Source organism: Tachyglossus aculeatus, chromosome 3, assembly GCF_015852505.1.
Source record: "Tachyglossus aculeatus isolate mTacAcu1 chromosome 3, mTacAcu1.pri, whole genome shotgun sequence".
NCBI classification, from domain to species: Eukaryota; Metazoa; Chordata; class Mammalia; order Monotremata; family Tachyglossidae; genus Tachyglossus; species Tachyglossus aculeatus.
This window is the reverse complement of record NC_052068.1, coordinates 18,270,756-18,294,645: the sequence shown is the minus strand read 5'-3', so window position 1 is coordinate 18,294,645 and position 23,890 is coordinate 18,270,756. Positions and strand designations below refer to the sequence as shown.

At 43.9% G+C, this 23,890-nt stretch overlaps 1 protein-coding gene across 2 annotated transcripts in view; it reads right to left on the bottom strand.

The window, feature by feature from the left end:
• ANXA8L1 (annexin A8 like 1) overlaps nt 1-22,578 on the bottom strand; it is a 39,148-nt gene extending 16,570 nt beyond the window's left edge. For both annotated transcript variants that reach the window (XM_038743863.1, XM_038743865.1), the window contains exons 1-9: nt 22,504-22,578; nt 22,343-22,387; nt 12,308-12,398; nt 8,359-8,453; nt 7,372-7,485; nt 5,668-5,758; nt 4,847-4,926; nt 1,020-1,079; nt 78-171 (exon numbers count right to left, since the gene is read on the bottom strand). In XM_038743863.1, coding sequence (XP_038599791.1) covers nt 78-171; nt 1,020-1,079; nt 4,847-4,926; nt 5,668-5,758; nt 7,372-7,485; nt 8,359-8,453; nt 12,308-12,398; nt 22,343-22,363 — 646 coding nt within the window. In that variant the 5' untranslated portion in view covers nt 22,364-22,387; nt 22,504-22,578. The remainder of the gene's footprint in view (nt 1-77; nt 172-1,019; nt 1,080-4,846; nt 4,927-5,667; nt 5,759-7,371; nt 7,486-8,358; nt 8,454-12,307; nt 12,399-22,342; nt 22,388-22,503) is intronic.
• Between the last annotated feature and the right edge of the window lie 1,312 nt (nt 22,579-23,890).

Sequence of the window (23,890 nt, the reverse complement as noted above, 5' to 3'; positions counted from 1 at the left end):
TGCTTCTCACCCATTCCTGAAATGGGCCATTTGATCCTGTCAACGAAATGCCAAATATCGGGGTGGGGTCAACATACCTCTTATCAAATGGGTAGCACTTCGGGTGCACAGAATGGTGATAAACTTCATCTCATCAGTCCCTTGTATCTTTTCACCAGCAGCATAGAGTACCTATTATTTAGAGAATACCACTGACTAAAATGCACAATTGGTCTTAATGTCATCGATGAATGGGAGGAAAATGCCTTCTTTCTGTAAAAAAGGTTTTCCCCAGCAGCCCCTTCATTATGTTGCTTGGATGGAAATTTAAAAGTTATACAGATAGCTGTATGCCCCACAATGAGAATCCCTGTTGAGAATCCTTATTAATAATAATAATAACAATGGCATTTATTAAGCACTTACTATATGCAAAGCACTGTTCTAAGCGCTGGGGAGTTTACAAAGTGATCAGGTTGTTCCACAGGTGGCTCACAGTCTTAATCCCCATTTTACAGAAGAGGTAACTGAGGCTCAGAGAAGTTAAGTGACTTGCCCAAAGTCACATAGCTGACAATTGGTGGAGTCAGGATTTGAACCCATGACCTCTGACTCCAAAGCCCGTGCTTGTTCCACTGAGCCATGCTGTGTATTGTACTGGGGAGTTAATCTAGGCAGGTGGGGTTGGAAAATTGTAGCAAAGGAGCTGCCGGGAATCCAAGATCATTAAAGAAAGGTGGAAATTGGCAGGGGACTTGGGGAGCTCCCCAAATGGAGAATTCATAATAATAATATTGATAATAACAATGATGATAGTGCTGTACCAAATACTATTCTAAGTGCTGGGGTAGATACTAGGCCATCCGGTTGTCCCACACGGGGCTCACAGTCTTAATCCCAATTTTCCAGATGAGGTAACTGAGGCACAGAGAAGTTAAGTGACTTGCCCAAAGTCACACGGCTGATGAGTGGCGGAGATGGGATTCAAACCCATGACCTCTGCCTCCCAAGCCCGGGTTCTTTCCACTAAGCAACCTTACCTGGGCATCCTGGACAGCCAAGCCAGGATCCACATAGCCAGTCACATCATCTCTGCTGCCCTGAAAAGAGAAAGAGAGTGTAAGCTCATTGTGGGAAGGGAATGCATCTTTTTGTTGTTATATTGTACTCTCCCAAGCACTTAATAGAGTGCTCTGCACACAATAAGTGCTCAATAAATACAGTTGAATGAAAAAGTGAGTATGTGGGTCTTTGCAGGGTCCCAGATGGGCCTGGAGTGGCTCTGACATCTTTCCTTCCCAATTTCCTTTCCTCCACCCCTCCCAGCCTCTTCACTCATGATTACCCCAAAAAGAAAACAGCGTGGCCTCGTGGCAAGAGCACAGCCCTGGGAGTTAGAGGACCTGGGTTTTCAGCCCCATCCTGCTACTTATCCGCTGTGTGACCTTGGGTAAGTCACTTAACTTCTGTACCTCTCAGTTCCCTGGTCCGTAAAGTGGGTATGAAGACTGTGAGTCCCATGTGGGCCCGGGGCCGTATCCAGTCTGATTAGCTTGTATCTACCTCAGCGCTTAGTACAGTGCCTGTAACATAGTCAATGCTTAACTAATACCATTAAAAAAAATAGGTCAGTCCATGAGCCATATTCCCTACGTAACGAAGTCCGGCTTCCTGAGGGTGGACCAAACGTGATAACTTAAGATCCGACCATCAGCTTGGAGTTCACATAGAAAGTGCGGCATACCATGAGAAGCAGTGTCACTCAGTGGAAAGAGCCCAGGCTTTGGAGTCAGAGGTCATGGGTTCAAATCCCGGCTCCTCCAACTGTCAGCTGTGTGACTTTGGGCAAGTCACTTAACTTCTCCGTGCCTCAGTTACTTCATCTTGAAAATGGGGATTAAAACTGTGAGCCCCCTGTGGGACAACCTGATCACCTTGTAACCTCCCCAGTGCTTAGAACAGTGCTTTGCACATAGTAAGCACTTAACAAATACCATTATTATTATTATTATTATTATTATTACAGTGCCTGTAACATAGTAAATGCTTAACTAATACCATTGAAAAAAATAGGTCAGTCCATGAGCCATATTCCCTATGTAACGAAGTCCGGCTTCCTGAGGGTGGATCAAACGTGATGACTTTTACTTCATCTGTAAAATGGGGATTAAGACTGTGAGCCCCCCGTGGGACAACCTGATCACTTTGTAACCTCCCCAGAGCTTAGAACAGTGCTTTGCACATAGTAAGCGCTTAACAAATACCATTATTATTATTATACATGTCATTGACTTTGCATTCTCTGCATTTGGTATGGAGCTCTGCATGAAAAGAACACTGACTAAGTGTTATTTCTCTTACTCTTACTACTATTACTGCCTGGGAGCCAGGAGACATAGAACCTAATTTCAGCTCTCTCACTGGCCTGTCATTTTATCTCTCTCGCTCTGAGCCTTAGTTTCCTCATCTGTAAAATGGGAATGAGGTTTGTCTCCTGCCTAGCTCTTAGATTATGAGCCTGGATTGTACTAGGGATTGTGTCTGTTCCTATATCTTTCAGTCAATCAGTGTCACTTATTGAGCACATGTGTGCAGAACACTTTACTAAACAAATGGGAGAATGCATTCCCCTCTTATCTGGCAGATCTCCTACTACAACCCTGACCACAGACTTCACTCATTCATTCAATTGTATTTATTGAGCACTTACTGTGTGAAGAGCACTGTACTAAGCGCTTGGGAAGTACAACTTGACAACACATAGAGGCGGTCCTTACCCAAAAATGGGCTCACAGTCACTCCTCTAATGCTGACCTATTCACTGTACTTCGATCTCTTCTGCCTCACCTTCGACCTCTCATCTGTGTCCTCTGAGACCTGGTACTCCCTCCCTCTTCATATCCTACAGACCATCACTGTCCTTACCTTCTGAGCCTTTTTAAAGTCACATCTTCAAAAAGCCTTCCCTATTTCCTCATTTCCCCTACTCAAGCTGCCTCTGCATTGCCTGCACATTTAGCTCACTCTCCCTTCAATGTCTCCTATTGATCTCCCATCTATACTTATTAAGCACTTGCTAGCCACCCTGCGGCGTAGCACAGTAGATAGAGCACAGGCCTGGGAGTAGGAAGGTCATGGGTTCTAATCCTGACTCCATCCCTTCCCTGCTGTGTGGCCTTGGGCACGTCACTTAATTTATCTGTCCCTCAGTTACCTTATCTGCAAAATGGGGATTAAAACCTTGAGGCCCATGCGAGACAGGGATGGTGTCCAACACAATTTGCCTGTATCCGCCCCAGCACTTAGTATGGTGCCTGGCACATTGTAAGTGCTTAACAGGCCTTCCCAGACTAAGCCTCCCTTTTCCTCTGCTCCTCCTCCCTTCCCCATCACCCTGACTCCCTCCGTCTGCTCTACCCTCACCCCGGCCTCACAGCCCTTGTGTATATATGTACAGATTTATAATTCTATTTGTTTTATTAATGATGTATATATGTCTATAATTCTTTTTATTGCTATTGATGCTATTGATGTCTTTTTACTTGTTTTGATGTCTGTCTCTCCCCTTCTAGACTGTGAGCCTGTTGTTGGGTAGGGATTCTCTCTATTTGTTGCTGAATTGTACCTTCCAAGCACTCTGCACACAATAAGCACTCAATAAATACGATTAAATGAATGAACAAATACCATAATTATTATTGTCAATTTATTTACTCTTATACCCTGACATTTCCCTGATCTATATACATTTCTTTGTCTGTCTTACTCCCTTTAACTGTAAGCTCCCTATGGACATAGAGCTTGCCTACCAACTCTATTATATGCTACTCTCCCAAGCATTTAATACAGTTCTCTGCACACAGTAAAAGCTCAGTAAATATTGCTGATTGACGGATTGATTGTGTCAACAGAGTAGGCAGACATGAGCCCTGCCCTTCAGTCAGTCAGTCAATTGCATTTATTGAGTGCTTAGTGTATGCAGAGCGCTTGGAAAGTACAATTCAGCAACAAATAGAGAACGCTGTACTTGGAAGAGTACAGTGCTTGGAAGAGTATAATATAATAACAATAATAATAATGTTGGTATTTGTTAAGTGCTTAATATGTGCCAAGCACTGTTCTAAGCACTGGGGTAGATACAAGGTAATCAGGTTGTCCCACGTGGGGCTCACAGTCTTCATCCCCCTTTTACAGTTGAGGTAACTAAGGCACAGAGAAGTGAAATGACTTTCCCAAGGTCGCACAGCTGACAAGTGGCAGAGATGGGATTAGAACCCATGACCTCTGACTCCCAAGCTCTTGCTCTTTCCACTAAGCCACGCTAAGGTAAACAGACACATTCCCTGCCCACAACGAGATTACAGTGTAGAGGGAGCGATAGGTATTAATATGAATAAATGAATTACAGATATGTACATAAAGTCTGGGAGGGGGGAATGAATAAAGGGAGCAAGTCAGGGTAATGTGGAAAGGAGTGGGAGACAAGGAAAGTGGGGATTAGTCAGGGAAGGCATTTTGGAGGAGATATGTCTTCAACAAACTTTGAAAGTGCGGAGAGTAATTGCCTGTTGGATATGAGGAGGGAGGGTGTTCCAGGCCAGAGGCAGGACGTGCATGAGTGGTGTGGGGAAATGGTAGGGATTGTCTCTATCTGCTGCTGAATTGTACTTCCCAAGAGCTTAGTACGGTGCTCTGTACACAGTAAATGCTCAATAAATATGATTGAATGAATGAATGAAAATGGATGATATTGTGGTACACTGAGAAGGTTAGCATTACTTCAAGGAGCTTGTATTCTATCCCAGGACTCAGGATGGAGCAAGGGCTTCACAAATTCCATTATTATTAAAACCAAGACCATTCTTACCTGAAGAAGGCACACTAAGATCCTCTCCAAATATCCACTCGTGTCTGACTTAATGTCCTCTTCCAGATTGGAACCATATTCTGCAAAGCAACATGTAGAGTTAATCTCAATGATGACTCATCCTCAAGACTCATTTTAAAACCTTCAACACATGGCTGGGGAATTTTACTTCAATGGTTCCTTTAACTCTTACTATTGTCAGTGGGTTCTCCAGTTGGGTGTGCTTATCATTATCGAATGAATCCTTTATGCTTTGTTCAATTGGTGTTCTCTTAAAGCATGCTTTCACTACGGGTTTTGGATAGATGGTGGTGAGGGAATTAGAGAGCCAATACATGTCAACCAGGACATAATTTGATGTGTGGTGTGAAGAAAAGATGTCCATGTATTCTAACACACGTACTGTAATATCCATTTTCCATAGAACAAGGTTTGTTGAGAAGCTGCATGGCCTAATAGAAAGAACACCATCCTGAGTTTCAGATGACCTGTGTTCTAATCCTGGCTCTTCCATTTGCCTGCTATGTGACCTTGGGCAAGTCACTGCTTATCTTCTGCGTGCTTCAGTTTCCTCATCTGTAAAATGAGGCTTAAATGCTTGATCTCCCTCCTACCTAGACTGTGAGCCCCATGGACTATATCTAACCTGATTAACTCAAACCTACCCCAGTGTTTAGAACAGTGCTGGACACATAGTAAGCGCTTAAAAATTCCATCCAAAAAACAACAGGAAAAACAACAACAAAAAAAAAAAAAAAAACACAGCCCCACATTCTAGGACAGTTGAGTGTTCCAGGCATCCAAGTAACAAATAACTTCACCTTCTTCATAAGCCTTCATGATCTCCCTCAGTTGTGCTTTGGTACGTGATGCCAGGATTTCAATGATGACCCCTTCTTTGGTACCTAGACCCTGGATGTAGGGAAAAAAAACGTGTTCAAGTATCATCTACCAAATGATAAAATATTGGAATCTCCAGTGATCTTATAGGACAACCTATATGTTATGTTTATGTTTACGTTATTTTTTGAATTTTCATTGTACATTATTATTTTTTTAATCTGAACTTTTCCCATTTGTTTTCAGTCCCTGACAAGAATGGGAACATGAAATTGACATTCTCATTGATGGGGCATATTATCAAATATAGCCCAGTCTTTGCCAGAGCTGAGTTGTACATTTGCAATATACCCAAAGACGAACAGACTTTCTCGACCTCTAAGGATTCCTTTGCTATTATTGCTGTTGAAAAATTGCAATTCTGAATACATTTCGTAGTATTTGGGGAGTTTGAATTTGGGTTGTACTACCCCAGGCATGTTAAAGAGGAACAAAATTGTCCTCAATGTCTAGCTATCTCTTCGCAATAGCTACAATTGAAAACTTGAAATTCTGAATATATTTAAATAGTATGTGGAGAGATTGGCTTCTGATTTCATTGCACCAACATTTATTGCTCTCAATCTAGGAATTGAGTTCCACCTCACTGAGGAGAATTTCCCTGGAGGAGAGTAAACTGCAATGTTTTTTTTTAAAAAACCCAAATAGATACTTCTAGTGTTCTGTGTGTAGAAAGTCAGGGAAAAGGTGATAGAATGAGCTTTAATTTTCTTCAGCCTTATGGTTGGAGGATGAGAAGACTGTGCTCATTAGGAAACTCCCAAGTTAAACTCAAATAATGGGTTCAGAATTCCTTGATAACACACCTAGTAGAAGTAGTAGATTTTATTTCAGTCCACAGGGTCTACTGCACTGTATCAATTGCTTGGAAAGCTCAAAACACAGAACTGGCACATTCCCTGCCAACAAGGAGCTTACATCCTATGTGAGAGGCAGAACTAAAAATAATTACAAAACAATCTAAGGAAATAACTGTACACATATTTATCTGCTCTTGTCTTACTAGCCATCGTCCTCTCCCCCGGGTCTTCCCTCATTCTTGGAACACCCTCCTCTTTCATATCTAACAGATGAGCACTCTTCATCACCCTACTAAAATTATATCTCCTCCAGGAAGCCTTCCTGACTAATCTCTGATAGCCTATATTTTCTCTCCCTGCTGCATCACCCATATACTTGATACCACATCTCCTTAGCATTAAAGGTGGGTAGGGGCTGTCTCTATATGTTGCCAACTTGTACTGCCCAAGTGCTTAGTACAGTGCTCTGTAAACAGTAAATGCTCAATAAATACGATTGAATGAATGAATGAATAAAGTACTCATCTCATCCCCTACAGCACTTATGTTCATATCTTCATACTCAATGGCATTCCCTATCTGTGATTTATTTTAAGGTCTGTCTCTTCTGCTAGATTGTAAGCTCCTTGAAGGTGGGGATCATGTCGACTTACTCTATTGTACTCTCCCAAGTGCTTAGTACTCCACACACAATAAGCAACCAATAAATGCCATCAATTGATTGATTGATTGCGGGGAATTTTGTGTATAAATCAACTTATATGTTTCATTTGAATAAAAAAACAAGGCATGCATACTTTGTTTTCCTGGAGGGGGTGAAATTACCTTCATTGCATCATGCAGTTCCTTGGCTTCAAATTTATATGGTGGATACATGAGAGCTACGATCAATCTCTCAAACTTGCCGCTCAGCTCAGATTTCAAGGTTTCAGTGAGATCCTATTGAAAGGGAAAAAATGAATAAAAGATGGATGTCAAAGCTAGACCTTTCTCACAAGCATTTGGTGGTGGCAGAAAGTCCTCTAGAAAAATCACTTTCCCCTTCTGTTGAGCCCACATAAAACATTCATTTCCTGTTAGTTAAGGGGAACTAAATGGAATAGCCCCGCCCTCATCCATCTTTCTTCAGCAGAAGGTAGTCTATCAGCTAGCAAGGCACATGTGTGGATTTTGTAATAATAATAATGGTATTTGTTAAGCACTTACTATGAGTCAAGCACGGTTCTAAGCACTGAGGTGGAGACAAGCAAATCAGGTTGGACACAGACCCTGTTTCATGTGGGGCTCCCAGTCTTAATCCCCATTTTATAGATGAGGGAACAGAGGCACAGAGATGTGAAGTGACTTGCCTAAGGCCACACAACAGACAAGTGGCAGAGCCAGGATTAGAACCCAGGTCCTTCTGACTTGGGTCCTTCGGATCCAGGCCCATGCTCTATCCACTAGCCTACACTGCTTCCCTCAGTTGGCTCAGGAAGCGAGGATGAAAAAGTTGGAATTGACGGTTTGGGGGAAGGCTGGAATAAACAGTGCCCAATGGAGAAGGATAGCAGGGCCAATAGCTACATTTCTGAAATCCAGAACTCTTAGCTTCAAAACTATTAATACATTGCTCAGCTGGGGGTTTACCCCCATTAAGTGGGGCCACTTTGAAAGTTGAAGCTGTTTTCCAGGGCCTTTGATCCCTAGAGACTTCTGTTCTTTCCTCTTGAGAGGAGACCTGCCCCTGAAGCCAATGGGGCACTTATATTCATTCACTGGCCACTAAGTTGCCCAAGTTACAAACTAGCTTAGCTTGTGTGCTTATTTTACCTTTCCATATTGATTCTTGAATGACTTGGCAATTTGTTGCCGCTGGGCATTGTTTCTCCCGGTGAGGACATCAATTATAGCTTGTTCATCAGTTCCTGTTGAGCAGATGGAGAGCAAGATTTAAGGCCTGAAATAAATGTCCAGACAAAGTCTAAGCATTGGTAGATTCCCAGAATTCCAAAATCCTAGGGCCAAAAAGACAATGAGATCATTAATTCTACCAGAGGAATCCTAGGCCAGATCTCACCAAACCTATCTCAGGACATAATAATAATAATCATCATGGTATTTGTTAAGCGTTTACTATGTACCAAGTACTGTTCTAAGCACCACCGGGGTAGGTACAAGATTGAACACAGCGCCTTACCCACACGGGTCTTATCCCAATTTTCCAGATGAGGGAACTGAGGCCCAGAGAAGTAAAGTGACTTGCCAAGGTCACACAGCAGACATGTGGCAGAGATGGGATTAGAACCCAGGACCCGCTGACCCCCAGGCCTGTACTTTTTCAACTAAGCCATGCTACTTTAAGTAGTTATCCTACTTCGTCTCTTCTGCCTGTCTTCTCTTCCATTTAATATTTTAAACCAAACCAAGTTTTGAAAAAGATTTTCTTTGGGAATGGTCATGAGAAGCAGCGTGGCTCAGTAGAAAGAGCACGGGCTTTGGAGTCAGAGATCATGGGTTCAAAAACTGGCTCCGCCAAATGTCAGCTGTGTGACTTTGGGCAAGTCACTTAACTTCTCTGGGCCTCAGTTACCTTATCTGTAAAATGGGGATGAAAACTGCGAGCCCCCCGTGGGACAACCTGATCACCTTGTACCCTCCCCAGTGCTTAGAACAGTACTTTGCACATAGTAAGCACCTAACAAATACCATCATTATCATTATTAATATTGTTGTTATCCCACACCTTGGGGAAACACGATTCTGAGGCTGATTTCTATCTTTCACAGACATTACAATTCAATCAGTTTTCTAAAGACATGGGGTTTTGTTCTTGAGATGCAACATGGACGAGTGGAAAGAACACAGGCTTGTGAGTCAGAGGATCTGTGTGCTAATCCCAGCTCTATCATTTGCCTTTTGTGGTACATTGGACAAGTCACTTAGTTTCTATTTGCCTAAGTTTCCTTCTTTGTAAAATGGGGATTCAATTCCTGTTCTCCCTCCAGTTCCCGGAGGAATTACCATCATTTACCACAGGGATGCCCACAGAAAAAGCAAATATAATTAGCAAAGTCACCCTTGAATTTTGTACAGCTCCCTCCTAATGTGCAAAAGGGAAAGCGTCTGAATGGATTACAGTGCTTGACACAGAGTAAGCACGTAACAAATGGTATTATTACTATTACTGAGAAGCAGCGTAGCTCAGTGGAAAGAGCACGGGCTTTGGAGTCAGAGGTCATGGGTTCGAAACCCAGCTCCGCCACTTGTCAGCTGTGTGACTTTGGGCAACTCACTTAACTTCTCTGTGCCTTAGTTACCTCATCTGTAAAATGGGGATGAAGACTGTGAAACCTCATCACCTTGTATCCCCCCCACTGCTTAGAACAGTGCTTTGCACAGAGTAAGCGCTTAATAGATGCCATTAAAAAAATAATGATAATAATATTAATCCTATATTAAATATGCCTAAATTGTAGTAGTAACAGAAGTAACATGGCGTAGTGGATACAGCACAGGCCTGGGCATCAGAAGGTCATGTGTTCTAATCCTGACTCCACCACTGGTCTGCTATGTGACCTTGGGCAAGTCTCTTCACTTCTCTGGGCCTCAGTTCCCTCATCTGTAAAATGGGGATTGAGACTGTGAGCCCCATGTGGGACAGGGACTATATCCAACCCAAATTACTTGTATCTACTCCAGCACTTAGTACAGTTCTTGGCACATAGTAAGTGATTAGCAAATACCACAATTATTATTGTTACTATTATTAGCCCCCCAGAGGGGGCTCACAGTTTAAGAAGTATAATTGAGGAGAGGGCATTGGTGACAGACACATCAGGAATGGTAATGATAACAATAAAAATAATTATTATCATTACAGTATTTATTAAGTGCTTACTCTGTGCCAGGAACTGTACTAAGCACTGGGATGATTACAGGCAAATTGGGTTGGACACAGTCCTTGTATCATGTGGGACTCACAGTCTCAATCCCCATTTTACAGATGAGGTAACTGAGGCACAGGGAAGTGAAGTGACTTGTCGATGGGCACACAGCAGACAAGAGGCAGAGCTGGGATTAGAACCCAGGACCTTCTGACTCCCAGCCTGTGGTGTATCCACTACACCACCAGTAAAACATAACACAGACAAAAACACCAAGTAAAAGCAGAATCAGTAGGGTACTGTGCCTAATTCTTCTAGTTCTCCTGATTTGTGATATTTTTTAGAGTTGAATTCACCTGTTGATTTAGCAGTTTGAGCTACTCAAGGTCTTCTGTGAATGATTTAACCTGCCTTCTCCTCTGTAAAACACACATTCCCATCACTTATTTAATCTGGAGGGAGTGATAGACAAGTGAGCTCAATCTTCTCCTCTGTCATCTCTCAACACAGTGGGGAAAAGAGTCTATTCTGCCGCCTTTCCAGCCTCTGCCCTTCAGCTGGGCAAATGCCCAAGCTGAACATAGAATGGGCTGTCCAACACTAACTCTGAGAGCCCTGCTGAGAGCTCACCTCCTCCAGGAGGCCTTCCCAGACTGAGCCCCTTCCTTCCTCTCCCCCTCGTCCCCCTCTCCATCCCCCCCATCCTACCTCCTTCCCTTCCCCACAGCACCTGTATATATGTATATATGTTTGTACATATTCATTACTCTATTCATTTATTTATTTTACTTGTACATATCTATTCTATTTATTTTATTTTGTTAGTATGTTTGGTTTTGTTCTCTGTCTCCCCCTTTTAGACTGTGAGCCCACTGTTGGGTAGGGACTGTCTCTATATGTTGCCAATTCGTACTTCCCAAGCACTTAGTACAGTGCTCTGCACATAGTAAGCACTCAATAAATACGATTGATGATGATGATGATGAACTCTGTGTGATGACTGGCAGGAAGACCCCCCCCCTCATTTTAGGTACTCAATTTTTGGGTCCAGAAGAAGCCCTGTCACGGTTCTAGGGGAGCTAAACCTAAGCACACACCCCATAAATTCCATGGAGGAGTTGGCTTTGACTCTTTCCTGCCTTTCTCACACCCTGCATGAATCCAAACTCTGGAGAGAGGGGTGACACCTCATGAGAAGCAGCGTGGCTCAGTGGAAAGAGCCCGGGCTTTGGAGTCGGAGGTCATGGGTTCAAATCCCAGCTCCGCCACTTGTCAGCTGTGTGACTTTGGGCAAGTCACTTAACTTCTCTGCGCCTCAATTACCTCATCTGTAAAATGGGGATTAACACTGTGAGCCCCTTGTGGGACAACCTGATCACCTTGTAACCTCCCCAGTGCTTAGAATAGTGCTTGGAACATAGTAAGTTCTAATAAATGCTATTATTATTATCATTATTATTATTATTACAAGAAGTGGCACAGTCTGATGGTTAGAATGCAGGCCTGGGAGTCAGAAGGACCTGGATTCTAATCCTGCCTCCAGCATATGTCTGCTGTGTGACCTTGGGCCAGTTACTTCACTTCTCTGAGCTTCAGTTACTGCATCTGTAAAATGGGTATTAAGACCGTGAACCCAATGTGGGACATGAACTGTGTCTAACCAGATTAACTTGTATCTGCCCCAGCGTATAGAACAGTGCCTAGCACATAGTAAGCACTTAAAAAATGCCATTAGAAAAAACAAAACACCTCAAATTTCCACAAATGAAAAGGAATCCAGGATGAAGTTCCAATTTTTCTTCCCCAAGAGAAAGGTGATTAAGGTGAGACATGTTACAACTCTTGGTGAAAGCTGGTCAAATTAGAAAAAGCATATGAAAGTGGAAGCAACTTACCGATTCCCTTCATGGCCTTGTAGAGCGTTTCAGCATCTGGGTCTGGATTAAAGTAAGAGCTGCCTTTCACGGTGACACCATTTTGTTCATTCTGGAAAAAGAATAGCAAAAACCAGTCCTTACCTATTACCATTTATAACAACTGGGTATCCAATGGAAAAGTTATCGATATTGTAACCATTAGCAGCATTTGCTGAGTGAATGCTGAGTGCTGGGTATCAGACCCACAGCTGTGTCAGTCCATTCAAGGGACTGGCCTGCTCCTCACAGACACTGATAAACACATCTCCACTTGCTCCTTTTCACTCTTCCCCTTCCTCCTTCCACCAAAGTCCAGAGACAATAATGATAATAATTATGGTATTTGTTAAGTGCTTATTCTGCGCCAGGGACTGAACTAAGAGAACTAGAGAAGCAGCGTTGCTCAGTGGAAAGAGCACGGGCTTTGGAGTCGGAGGCCATGGGTTCAAATCCCAGCTCCACCAAGTGTCAGCTGTGTGACTTTGGGCAAGTCACTTAACTTCTCTGTGCCTCAGTTATCTCATCTGTAAACTGGGGTTGAAGACTGTGAGCCCCATGTGGGACAACCTGATGACCTTGTAATCTCCCCAGTGCTTATAACAGTGCTTTGCACATAGTAAGCGCTTAATAAATGCCATTATAAAAAAAAATAAACTAAGCACTGGGGTGGATACAAGCAAATCGGGTTGGACACAGTCCCCGTCCCACATGGGGTTCAGGGTCTCAATCCCCATTTTTCAGATGAGGGAACCGAGGCACAGAGAAGTGAAGGGACTTGTCCAAGGTTACACAGCAGACAAGTGGCAGAGCTTGGATTAGAACCCATGACGTTTTGACTCGCAGGCCCATGCTTGATCTACAATATAAATTGAAGTTCTATTTTTCCAAATAATAATAACGATAATAAAAATGTTTATAGTGCCCTACTGTGGCATTAGAACACAGTATTATTATTACACTATTGAAAAGCAGTGTGGTCTAATGGATAGAACACAACCTGACTGTCAGAAGGAAATGTGTTCAAATCCTGACTTTTCCTCCTGTCGGCTCTGTGACCTTGGGCAAGTCATTTAACTTCTCTGTGCCTCAGTTACTTTCACCTGTAAAATGGGGATTGAGACATTGTCTGTGTCCTATCTGATTAGCTTGTATAATAATAATAATGATAATAATAATAATGAAGGCATTTGTTAAGTGCTTACTAGGTGCAAAGCACTGTTCTAAACACTGGTTAGGTTACAAGGTGATCAGGTTGTCCCACAGGGGGCTCACAGTTTTAATCCCCATTTTACAGATGAGGTAATTGAGGCCCAGAGAAGTTAAGTGACTTGCCCAAAGTCACACAGCTGACAGTTGGAGGAGCGAGGATTTGAACTCATGACCTCTGATTCCAAAGCCTGTGCTCTTTCCACTGAGCCATACTGCTTGTATCTACTCCAGTACTTTGTACAGTGCTTGGTGCATAATAGTAAGCGCTTAATTAAACACAATTATCATTATCTTTACTGTCATGGTATCCACAGTTATTTTTCTCATTACTAGGATGGTATACAACACTAAGTATGGGCTTTGGAGTCGGACGTCATGGGTTCAAATCCCGGCTCCGCCACTTGTCAGCTGTGTGACTTTGGGCAAGTCACTTAACTTCTCTGGGCCTCAGTTCCCTCATCTGTAAAATGGGGATTAAGATTGTGAACCCCCCATGGAACAACCTGATCACCTTGTAACCTTCCCAGTGCTTAGAACAGTCCTTGGCACATAGTAAGTGCTTAATAAATGCCATTATTATTATAATTTTTATTCTCACCAATCAATATGCCATGTCCGTCACTGCCACAGTCCTGATACAGGTCAGTCAATCTGAAAAAAGTCTTTTATCTCTCAAGGCACTGAGGCAAAACGCTTCTTCCTCTTTGAAAGTAAATCGTGTTGTAAGAGCCAGGGAAAACCAGCAGAGGGTGAGTTCTGCTCAAGACCCACTTTCCTACTCTTTCAAGCCATTCTCAAAGTCTCTGGTCCTTTCTGCTTAAGAATAATAATAATAATAATGGCATTTATTAAGCACTTACTATGTGCAAAGCACTGTTCTAAGCACTGGGAAGGTTACAAGGTGATCAGGTTGTCCCACAGGGGGCTCACAGTCTTAATCCCCATTTTACAGATGAGGGAACTGAGGCCCAGAGAAGTTAAGTGACTTGCCTAAAGTCACACGGCTGACAAGTGGCGGAGCCGGGATTTGAACCCATGACGTCTGACTCCAAAGCCCATGCTTAGTGTTGTATACCATGCTAGTAATAAGAAAAATAACTGTGGATACCATGACAGTAAAGATAATAATAATTGTGTTTAATTAAGCGCTTACTATGTGCTGAGCCCAAGGGTAGCTAGATTACAATCAGGGCTCACAATCTAAGGGGAAAAGAGAACTTGGACATAATCTCCATTTTACAGATGAGGAAACTGAGGACAGGATTAGAACCCAGTTCCTCTGATTCCCGGGCCTGTGTTCTTTCTCCTAAGCCATGCTGCTTCTCACTTGGCCATGTTGAGCTGACATTTTTTTCTAGATGAAAAGGAGACATTTTATTTGAAGTGTAAGGAGCAGTTGGGTACCTAATGGTGTATTAGGGAAGGCAAGATAAATTTATAGTTTTTTATTATATTTGTTAAGCTATTACTATGTGCTGAGCACTGTTCTAAATGCTGGGGTACAAGTTTATCAGATTGGACACAGTTCCTGTCCAAAATGGGGCTCATAACCTAACTTGGAAGTAGGGGAAGCAGCATAGCCTTCCCCTTCCAGACTGTGAGCCTGCTTTTGGGTAGGAACCATCTCTATATGTTGTCAACTTGTACTTCCCAAGCGCTTAGTACAGTGCTCTGCACACAGTAAGTGCTCAATAAATATGATTGAATGAATGAATGAATGATGGGCCTGGAAGTCAGAAGGACCTGGGTTCTAATCGGACCCCTGCTACTTGTCAGCTGCATGATCTCGGTCAAGTCACTTCACTTCTTTGTGCCTCAGTTACTTCATCTGTCAAATGGAGATTAAGGCTGTGAACCCTTTGTGGGACATGGACTGTGTCCAACCTGATTAGCTTGTATCTACTCCAGCTCTTAGAGCACTGTTTGACACACAGCAAGCATTTAACAGGTACCATAAATAAGGAAGATTTAATCCCCATTTTAGAGATGAGATAACTGAGGCACAGAGAAGTTAAGCGACTTGGCCAAGGTCAAATAGCAAGCAAGTGGTAGGCCTGGGATTAGAACCCAGCTCTTCTGACTCCAAGGCCTGTGGTCTTTTAGCCAGGCCATGCTGCTTCTCGACTTTCTCATTTATGATTCTCCTGATGAGTGATCTCAGTCTGTAAAGTTGGATTAGCTTCATATTGCCTTAAAGAATCAATCAATCAATGAATCGTATTTATTGAGCGCTTACTGTGTGCAGAGCACTGGACTAAGCGCTTGGGAAGCACAAGATGGCAACATATAGAGACAGTCCCTACCCAACAGTGGGCTTACAGTCTAAAGAAGGGGAGAGCTCTTGGGGGAAATGATGATTCGAAGAGACTTTTTTAAAATGGTATTTATTAAGTAAATACTAGGTGCCAAGCACAGTACTAAGGGCTGAGATACATGCAAGAGAAGCAGCACGGCTCAGCTTGGGAGTCAGAGGTCATGGGTTCTAATCCCGCCCCTGCCACTTGTCAGCTATGTGACTTTGGGCAATTTTCTTCACTTCTCTCATCTGGAAATGGGGGCTTAAGACTGTGAGCCCCATGTGGGACAACCTGATTACCTTGTATTCCCCCCGCCCCCAGCGCTTAGAACAGAGCTTGGCACATAGCAAGCACTTAGCAAATGCCGTCATTATTATTATTATTATTATGCAAGGTAATCATACCTTGTGTTTAATATAGTGCTTGGTATAAAATAAGCATTCAACGAGTACCATAAAAAAGATCAATTGTGTTTTTTGAGCACTTCCTTTCATTCTTTCATTCATTCATTCATTCAATCATATTTATTGACGCTTACTGTGTGCAGGGTACTGTACTAAGCGCTTGGAAAGTACAATTCAGCAATAGAGATAACCCCTGCCCACAATGGTCTTACAGTCTAGAAGAGAGGAGACTGACATCAAAACAAATAGATAGGCATCAATTGCATCAGTATAAATAAATAGAATTATAGATATGTAAAACATCAAAATAATATAAATTATATTAATATAAATAGAATTATAGATCTGTACATATATACACAAGTGCTGTGGAGTGGGGGGGTAGAGCAAAGGGAGCAAGTCAGGGCGATGGGGAAGGGAGGGAGAGCAGAGGAAAAGGAGGGCTTAGTCTGGGAAGGCCTCCTGGAGGAGGTGAGCTTTCAGTAGGGCTTTCAAGGGGGAAGTGTGCTAGTTTGGTGGATTTGAGGAGGGAGGGCATTCCAGGCCAGAGGTAGGACATGGGCCAGTTTTCGACAGCAGGACAGGCAAGAACGAGGCCCAGTGAGAAGGTTAGCGGCACCAGAGGAGCAGAGTATGCGGACTGGGCTGGAGAAGGAGAGAAGGGAGGTGAGGTAGGATGGAGCAAGGGGGTGGACAGCTTTGAAGCAATAGTGAGGAGTTTTTGCTTGGATAGACTTTTTCCTGGAAACAGAGCACAGTAGTAAGTGCTTATTACCATACAATAGTGCTTCTCAGACTTTGATTGCTGTGGGGATCGAAGGGATCTATCAGCCTGCCCTGTTTGATGTATGTGTGTGTGTGCAGGGTGGCCATCTTTCCGGTTTTATATTAGGAAGTCTAGTTTTCCATTGTTCCTTTCTCCGTCTGGCTCCCTTACAGCAGGAGACCCCTTTCTGTCCTGCCATGGAGTCCTATGGCGGGGTCTGTGCATTTCCATAAAAAGGTTCTGTAGGATGTCATCATGTGACCCTGAATCATCTCAGAAATTGGAGTGAAGGAACTTGTGCCTATTTTTGTTTCGTTTGCTTTTTAAGGTATTTGTTAAGCACTTACTATGTGCCAGGCACTGAACTAAGTGCTGTGGTAGATTCAAGCTTATGGGGTTGGACGCAGTCCCCATCCCACATGGAGCTCACAGTCTGGTTCTCATTTTACAGATGAAGTAATTGAGGCCCAGAGAAGTGAAGTGGCTTGCTTCACAAAGCAGACAAGTGGTGGAGCTAGGATTAGAACCCAGGTCCTGTACTCAAGTGCTTAGTACAGTGCTTGGCACACAGTCAGTGCTCAGTAAATATGATTGATTGATGGATTAGTTGACTGATTGACTGCAGAGTTGGATGCCAGGGCTGTCCTACCTTACTCAATGTTGCTATTTCTGTACTTAGTGTTGCCTGGAGCCCCAACAAAGGCACAGAAAAGGGTTTGTGCCTGACTCCACACCCTTCCCTGCTCACCTCAATTTCAGGAATGCAGGGAGACCAGCAAAACTCAGGCCTCACCTTGCCTGGGAATAGCCCCAGGGGGAAGAGAGAGAGAGAGAGAGAGAGAGAGAGAGAGAGAGAGAGACAGAGACAGAGACAGAGACAGAGAGACAGAGAGACAGAGAGAGAGGATTTTTCTCAGAATGAGGGAGGCAAACCGACATTTCAAGTTTGGAAAATTGTAAAATTTGGAAAAATGATAACTTTGTGAAGGAAAGTTTGTCCCAGCTGAATCAAGGCAAAGGATCAAGCCCAGTTCTGCTCCTGCCTTTCTCAAAGGCTGCTGGGACCTCAATTGCTGGCCCTGTGGAAATGTTGGGAAAAGCAACTCCCAAAAGGGCAGAGAGCCCTGAAAGGCCTCAAGAGTCAACAGTGATATTAAGCATCCAGCATTGGCAAATTGGTCCTTTCCTAAAGGTTCAGATGACGTATCCAATTTGGGAGACAATGTGGTGTAGTAGAAAAAGCAAGAGGCTGGGAGTCAGGGAAATGGATTCTAGTCTATTCTACTGAGAAGGAGTGTGGCTTGGTAGATAGAGCAGAAGTCTGTGAGTCAGGACCTGGGTTCTAATCCTGCTCCATCACTTGTCTGCTGTGGGACCTTGGGCACTTCACTTCTCTGCTTCAGTTACCTCAACTGTAAAATGGGGATGAGACTGTGAGCCCCTCGTGGGACAGGGACTATGTCCGACTCGATTTGTTGTGTGCACTCTGATGTTTAGAGCAATGCCTGACACATGCTCACCACTTAACAAATACCACTATTATAATTATTTTTTTCCCAGCATTGCCACTGGTCTGCCTTGTAATTTTTGGCAAATTCATTCATTCATTCAATCGTATTTATTGAGCACTTACTGTATGCAGAGCACTGTACTAAGCACTTGGGAAGTACAAGTTGGCAACATATAGAGACGGTCCCTACCCAATGACGGGCTCACAGTCTAGAAGGGGGAGACAGACAACAAAACAGAACGTGTGGACAGGTGTCAAGTCACCAGAATAAATAAAAATAAAGCTAGATACACATCATTAACAAAATAAATAGAATAGTAAAAATATACAAGTAAAATAAATAGAGTATTAAATCTGTACAAACATATATACAGGTGCTGTGGGGAGGGGAAGGAGGTAGGGCAGGCGGGATGGGGAGGAGGAGAGGAAAAAGGGGGCTCAGTCTGGGAAGGCCTCCTGGAGGAGGTGAGCTCTCAGTAGGGCTTTGAAGGGAGGAAGAGAGCTAGCTTGGTGGGTGTGCAGAGGGAGGACATTCCAGGACACGGGGAGGACGTGGGCCGGGGGTCGATGCCGGGACAGGCGAGAACAAGGTACAGTGAGGAGGTTAGTAGCAGAGGAGCAGAGGGTGCGGACTGAGCTGTAGAAGGAGAGATGGGAGGTGAGGTAGGAGGGGGTAGGGTGATGGAGAGCTTGAAGCCGAGAGTAAGGAGTTTTAGCTTGATGCATAGGTTGACTGGCAGCCACTGGCGATTTTTGAGGAGGGGAGTAACATGCCCAGAGCATTTCTGCACAAAGAAGATTAGGGCAGAAACGTGAAGTGGCAAATCACCAAACTAGTGCCTCAGTTTCTTCAACTGTAAAATGGCAGTAAGGTACCAGTTCTTCCTCCCTCCCTCTTAGATTGTGATCACTATTTCAGAGTGACAGAAACTGAATCTGATTTCATTAGTTTGTATCCACCCTATCACAGGCCATATAGTAAGCCCTTAACAGTTACCATAATCATTATTTTTATTATATTAATCAGAGATGTTTTACTGAGAGAATTATGATTCAGCTGAACATGTCTTTACACATTTACAGTAACTCCAGGAATGACTGCAACAAATAAGATCATCAACCTCTTTGTCTTCCCTTATTAAATAAATACAAGGCTTGACAGAGTAGTCATGAGAATGACTGTGGAGACACAAAAGTTCTCTTTATTAGCTAGGGGAGAGAGGTCTGCCCGAGCAATACACACTTTTTTTATGGCATTTGTATAGTGGTTTATATGTGCCAGCTACTGTTCTAGGTGCTGGGGCAGATACAAGCTAATCAGGTAGGACACAGTCCCTGTCCCACATGGGGCTCACAGTCTTAATCCTCATTTTACAGATGAGTTCACTGAGGCTCAGCGAAGGGAAGTGACAAGTCACACAGCAGATGAGTGGCAGGGCCAGGATTAGAACACAGGTCCTTCTGCCTCTCGAGCCCATGCTCGATCCACTTGAAGGCGGAGATGATGTCTACCAACTCTATTGCGCTCTCCCAAGTAATAATAATGATAATGATGGCATTTATTAAGCGCTTACTATGTGCAAAGCACTGTTCTAAATGCTGGGGAGGTTACAAGGTCATCAGGTTGTCCCACGGGGGGCTCACGGTCTTCATCCCCATTTTACAGATGAGGTAACTGAGGCCCAGAGAACTTAAGTGACTTGCCCAAAGTCACACAGCTGACAATTGGCCGAGCCAGGATTTGAACCCATGACCTCTGACTCCAAAGCCCAGGCTCTTTCCACTGAGCCACTCTGCTTTAGTGCTCTGCATCAAGCAAGTGCTCAGTAAATAACAATGGATAAATAATGTTGATCGATGGATTAAGCAAAACAACCAGTGACGTTAGGGATTTTCCCTTTTTCTTCAAAAGAAACAGTGTCACCAATGAGACCAAACTTTTCTTCATCACTCTGGGTGGGAGGGAGGGTGGGGTCAAGAGGGTGATCATTTGGGCTCTGGGCTAAATGCACGCAGATCTGGCCCACTCGAGAATTGGTGGCAAGAACAGCATCATATCACTGCCACTCGAGTATCTGGGAGCCTGGCAGCCTAGAGGCTAGAGCCCAGGCCTGGGAATCAGAAGGACCTTGATTCTAATTCTGGCTCTGCCACTTAATAATAATAATAAAAATAATGGCATTTATTAAGTGCTTACTATGTGCAAAGCACTGTTCTAAGCGCTGGGGAGGTTACAAGGTGATCAGGTTGTCCCACGGAGGGCTCACAGTCTTCATCCCCATTTTACAGATGAGGGAACTGAGGCCCAGAGAAGTGAAGTGACTTGCCCGAAGTCACACAGCTGACAATTGGCAGAGCCAGGATTTGAACCCATGGCCTCTGACTCCAAAGCCCGTGCTCTTTCCACTGAGCCATGGCAAGTCACATCCCTTCTCTGTGCCTCAATCACTTCATCTGTAAAATGGGGATTTAGACTCTGAGCCCTATGTGGGATGGGCACTGTGTCTAACCTGATTTTCTTTGTACTTCCCAAGCGCTTAGTACAGTGCTCTGCACACACTAAGCTCTCAATAAATACGATTGATTGATTGATTGATTGTATCTACCTCGGACTTAGTATAGTGCCTGGCACATACCACAATTATTATTATTGTCAGGGCAGGGAGAAGAAGTGGCGAGTGGGGGGGGAAGCGACTCCCGGGAAAGGAAAGTGGGATCACCGCCCCGGAATTCCCTCCATCCTAAAGACTGTCTCCTATTTGGGACTGAAGACAGGGGGCTCTGCCCCACTGAAACCGCCCCTCCCGTCTCCCATCCTGTATCAATGCTAGCCAAACCGCTGGCTTACGGGATAAGGAGCAGCACAAAGCAGGAAGCCCAGCGGAGGATGATCTCATAACTGGTGGTTCAGACATCACGCCATCAACGTGGCCTCGTGGAAAGAGTCTGGGCCTGGGAATTGGAGACTCCAATCCTAATCCTGCCCATCGTGTGACCTTTGGCAAGTCATTAATAATAATAAGTATAACAATGGGGGTATTTGTTAAGCGCTGACTATGGGTCCAGCACTGTTCTAAGGGCTGGGGAAGATACACGATAATCAGATCAGACACAGTCCCCGTCTCACACAGGGCTCACGATCTAAGTAGAAGGGAGAACAGGAATTGAATCTCCCCATTTCACGGATAAGGTAACGGAGGCACAGAGAAGTTAAATGCTTTGCCCAATGTCTCGCAGCAGGCACGGTCTGGGCCTCAGTTTCCTCCTGTATAAAAGGAGGATAAAATAGCTATTCTCCCTTAGACTAGGAGCCCAGTGTGAGACAGGACATTGTGACCTATCTGATTCTAGTGTATCGACTATCATGCTCGGCACATAGTAAGTGCTTAACAAATATCATAATTTTTCTTATGTTGTCACATCCCTTTCCTCTTACAGCAGAGTCCAGTTCTAGACAAGAACAAAGATTCATTCATTCATTCAACCGAATTTATTGAGCACTTACTGTGTGCAGAGCCCTGTACTAAGCGCTTGGGAAGTACAAATAGGAACATATAGAGACGGTCCGTACTCAACAACGGGCTCACAGACTAGAAGTCTAAAGATGCAACTGCATCCTCAAATACAGTAAATGGACTTAATACATAGGAAAATCTTTATACTATATTGTATACTGGGCTCTGCTGTATATTATTAAACAATATTATAATCCAGCAACATCCTTCCGTCACAGACTGTAGTTTTCATTTCTTAACTTGCTCCAAACTCACACATAAGCCAGGTCAAAAACAATGGAAAGACTCTCTCAGAGATAAAAAATCAACTCACCCAAGCCTTCCACCAAGCCATGTTGTCCTTTCTCTGCTTTTTCTCCTAGTGAAAAGGGGAAAAACGTAGGCCATCATTACAGACGACTTGACTATCTCCAAGCAGGATCCCAGTTTGGATGTAAAATTCAGAAAAATGCTCCACTCTCCCCGCAAACTCACCTACACGGAACGAACGACCTCTGACAGACTGCCTCAGACGCGCTGCTGAAGCCAGTTACCCTCTCCGCTGTTCTGCTACTTGGTAACAGGACGGATAAGCATTTTCCTTTCGGCACGCCACACCCTGAAACCAGGTTGGGCCTGTTTTCCTTTTCAGAAATGACTTTTCAGAGTGACTCTTCTGTTTGAAGAGTACCAGCTAGAACCTGTCTGGCCAAGGGAAAGTCTATTCAAAGAGTATTGGGAAATGTTTCCCTAGCCTCCAATCGGGTGACACATATAAAAGCTGCACACAGGCTTGCATGGGGCTGGACTTCTACCCTACCCCCATGGCTTTGGCTTTCCAGCTTTGAATTTGCCTTGGTCTTCCAGGATGAGACAGTAAGAGTGTTATACACTTCTGCTCATTTTCCCTGGGTCACGGGTCTCTCCCCTCCACTGCCCCTGGGACTCACACATTGATTATGCTACTCACACCTGGGCAGTTTAATTCCATCTTGTCATGAACCTTCAGAGGGGTCTTCTCACTTATTACCTCTTTTGGGAAGCAGCATTGTCTAGTGGATAGAGTACAGGCCTGAGAGTCAGAGAACCTGGTCTCTCATCCCCCTTTTTCCTCTCCTCCTCCCCATCCTCACCGCTCTGCCCTACCTCCTTCCCCTCCCCACAGCACTTGTATATATTTGTACAGATTTATTACTCTATTTATTTTACTTGTACATATTTACTATTCTATTTATTTTGTATAATTCTATTTATTCTGACGATTTTGACACCTGTCTACATGTTTTGTTTTGTTGTTTGTCTCCCCCTTCTAGACTGTGAGCCCATTATTGGGTAGGGACCGTCTCTATACGTTGCTGACTTGTACTTCCCAAGCGCTTAGTCCAGTGCTCTGCGCACAGTAAGTGCTCACTAAATACTATTGAATGAATGAATCCCAGCTCTACCACTTGTCTGCTGTGTGACTTTGGGGAAGTCACTTTACTTCTTTGTGTCTCAGTCACCTCATCTGTAAAATGGGGATTAAAAGTGTGAGTCCCATGTGAGACAGGGACTTTGTCTAACCTGATTAGCTTGTATCTACCCCAGCTCTTAGAACAGCGCTTGACATATAGTAAGTGCTCTACAAATACCATCATTATTATTATTGTTACTTCCTATGCACACCCACACCTGGAAATTTCTGTTCTGTTTTTTCATGGTCCTTCAGTGAGGTCTTCCTACCTACCTCCCCAGACAGAAAGTTTGGGCCCCTTCCTTCCCACAGCCTACCCTGCTTGATGGTGCCTGTATCCAGCCACAGGGCCCATCATGGACTGCACCGGTTGTCATTTCTCCTTCTACTCGACTATCAGCTCCTTCAGGGCAGGAATTGTGTCACACT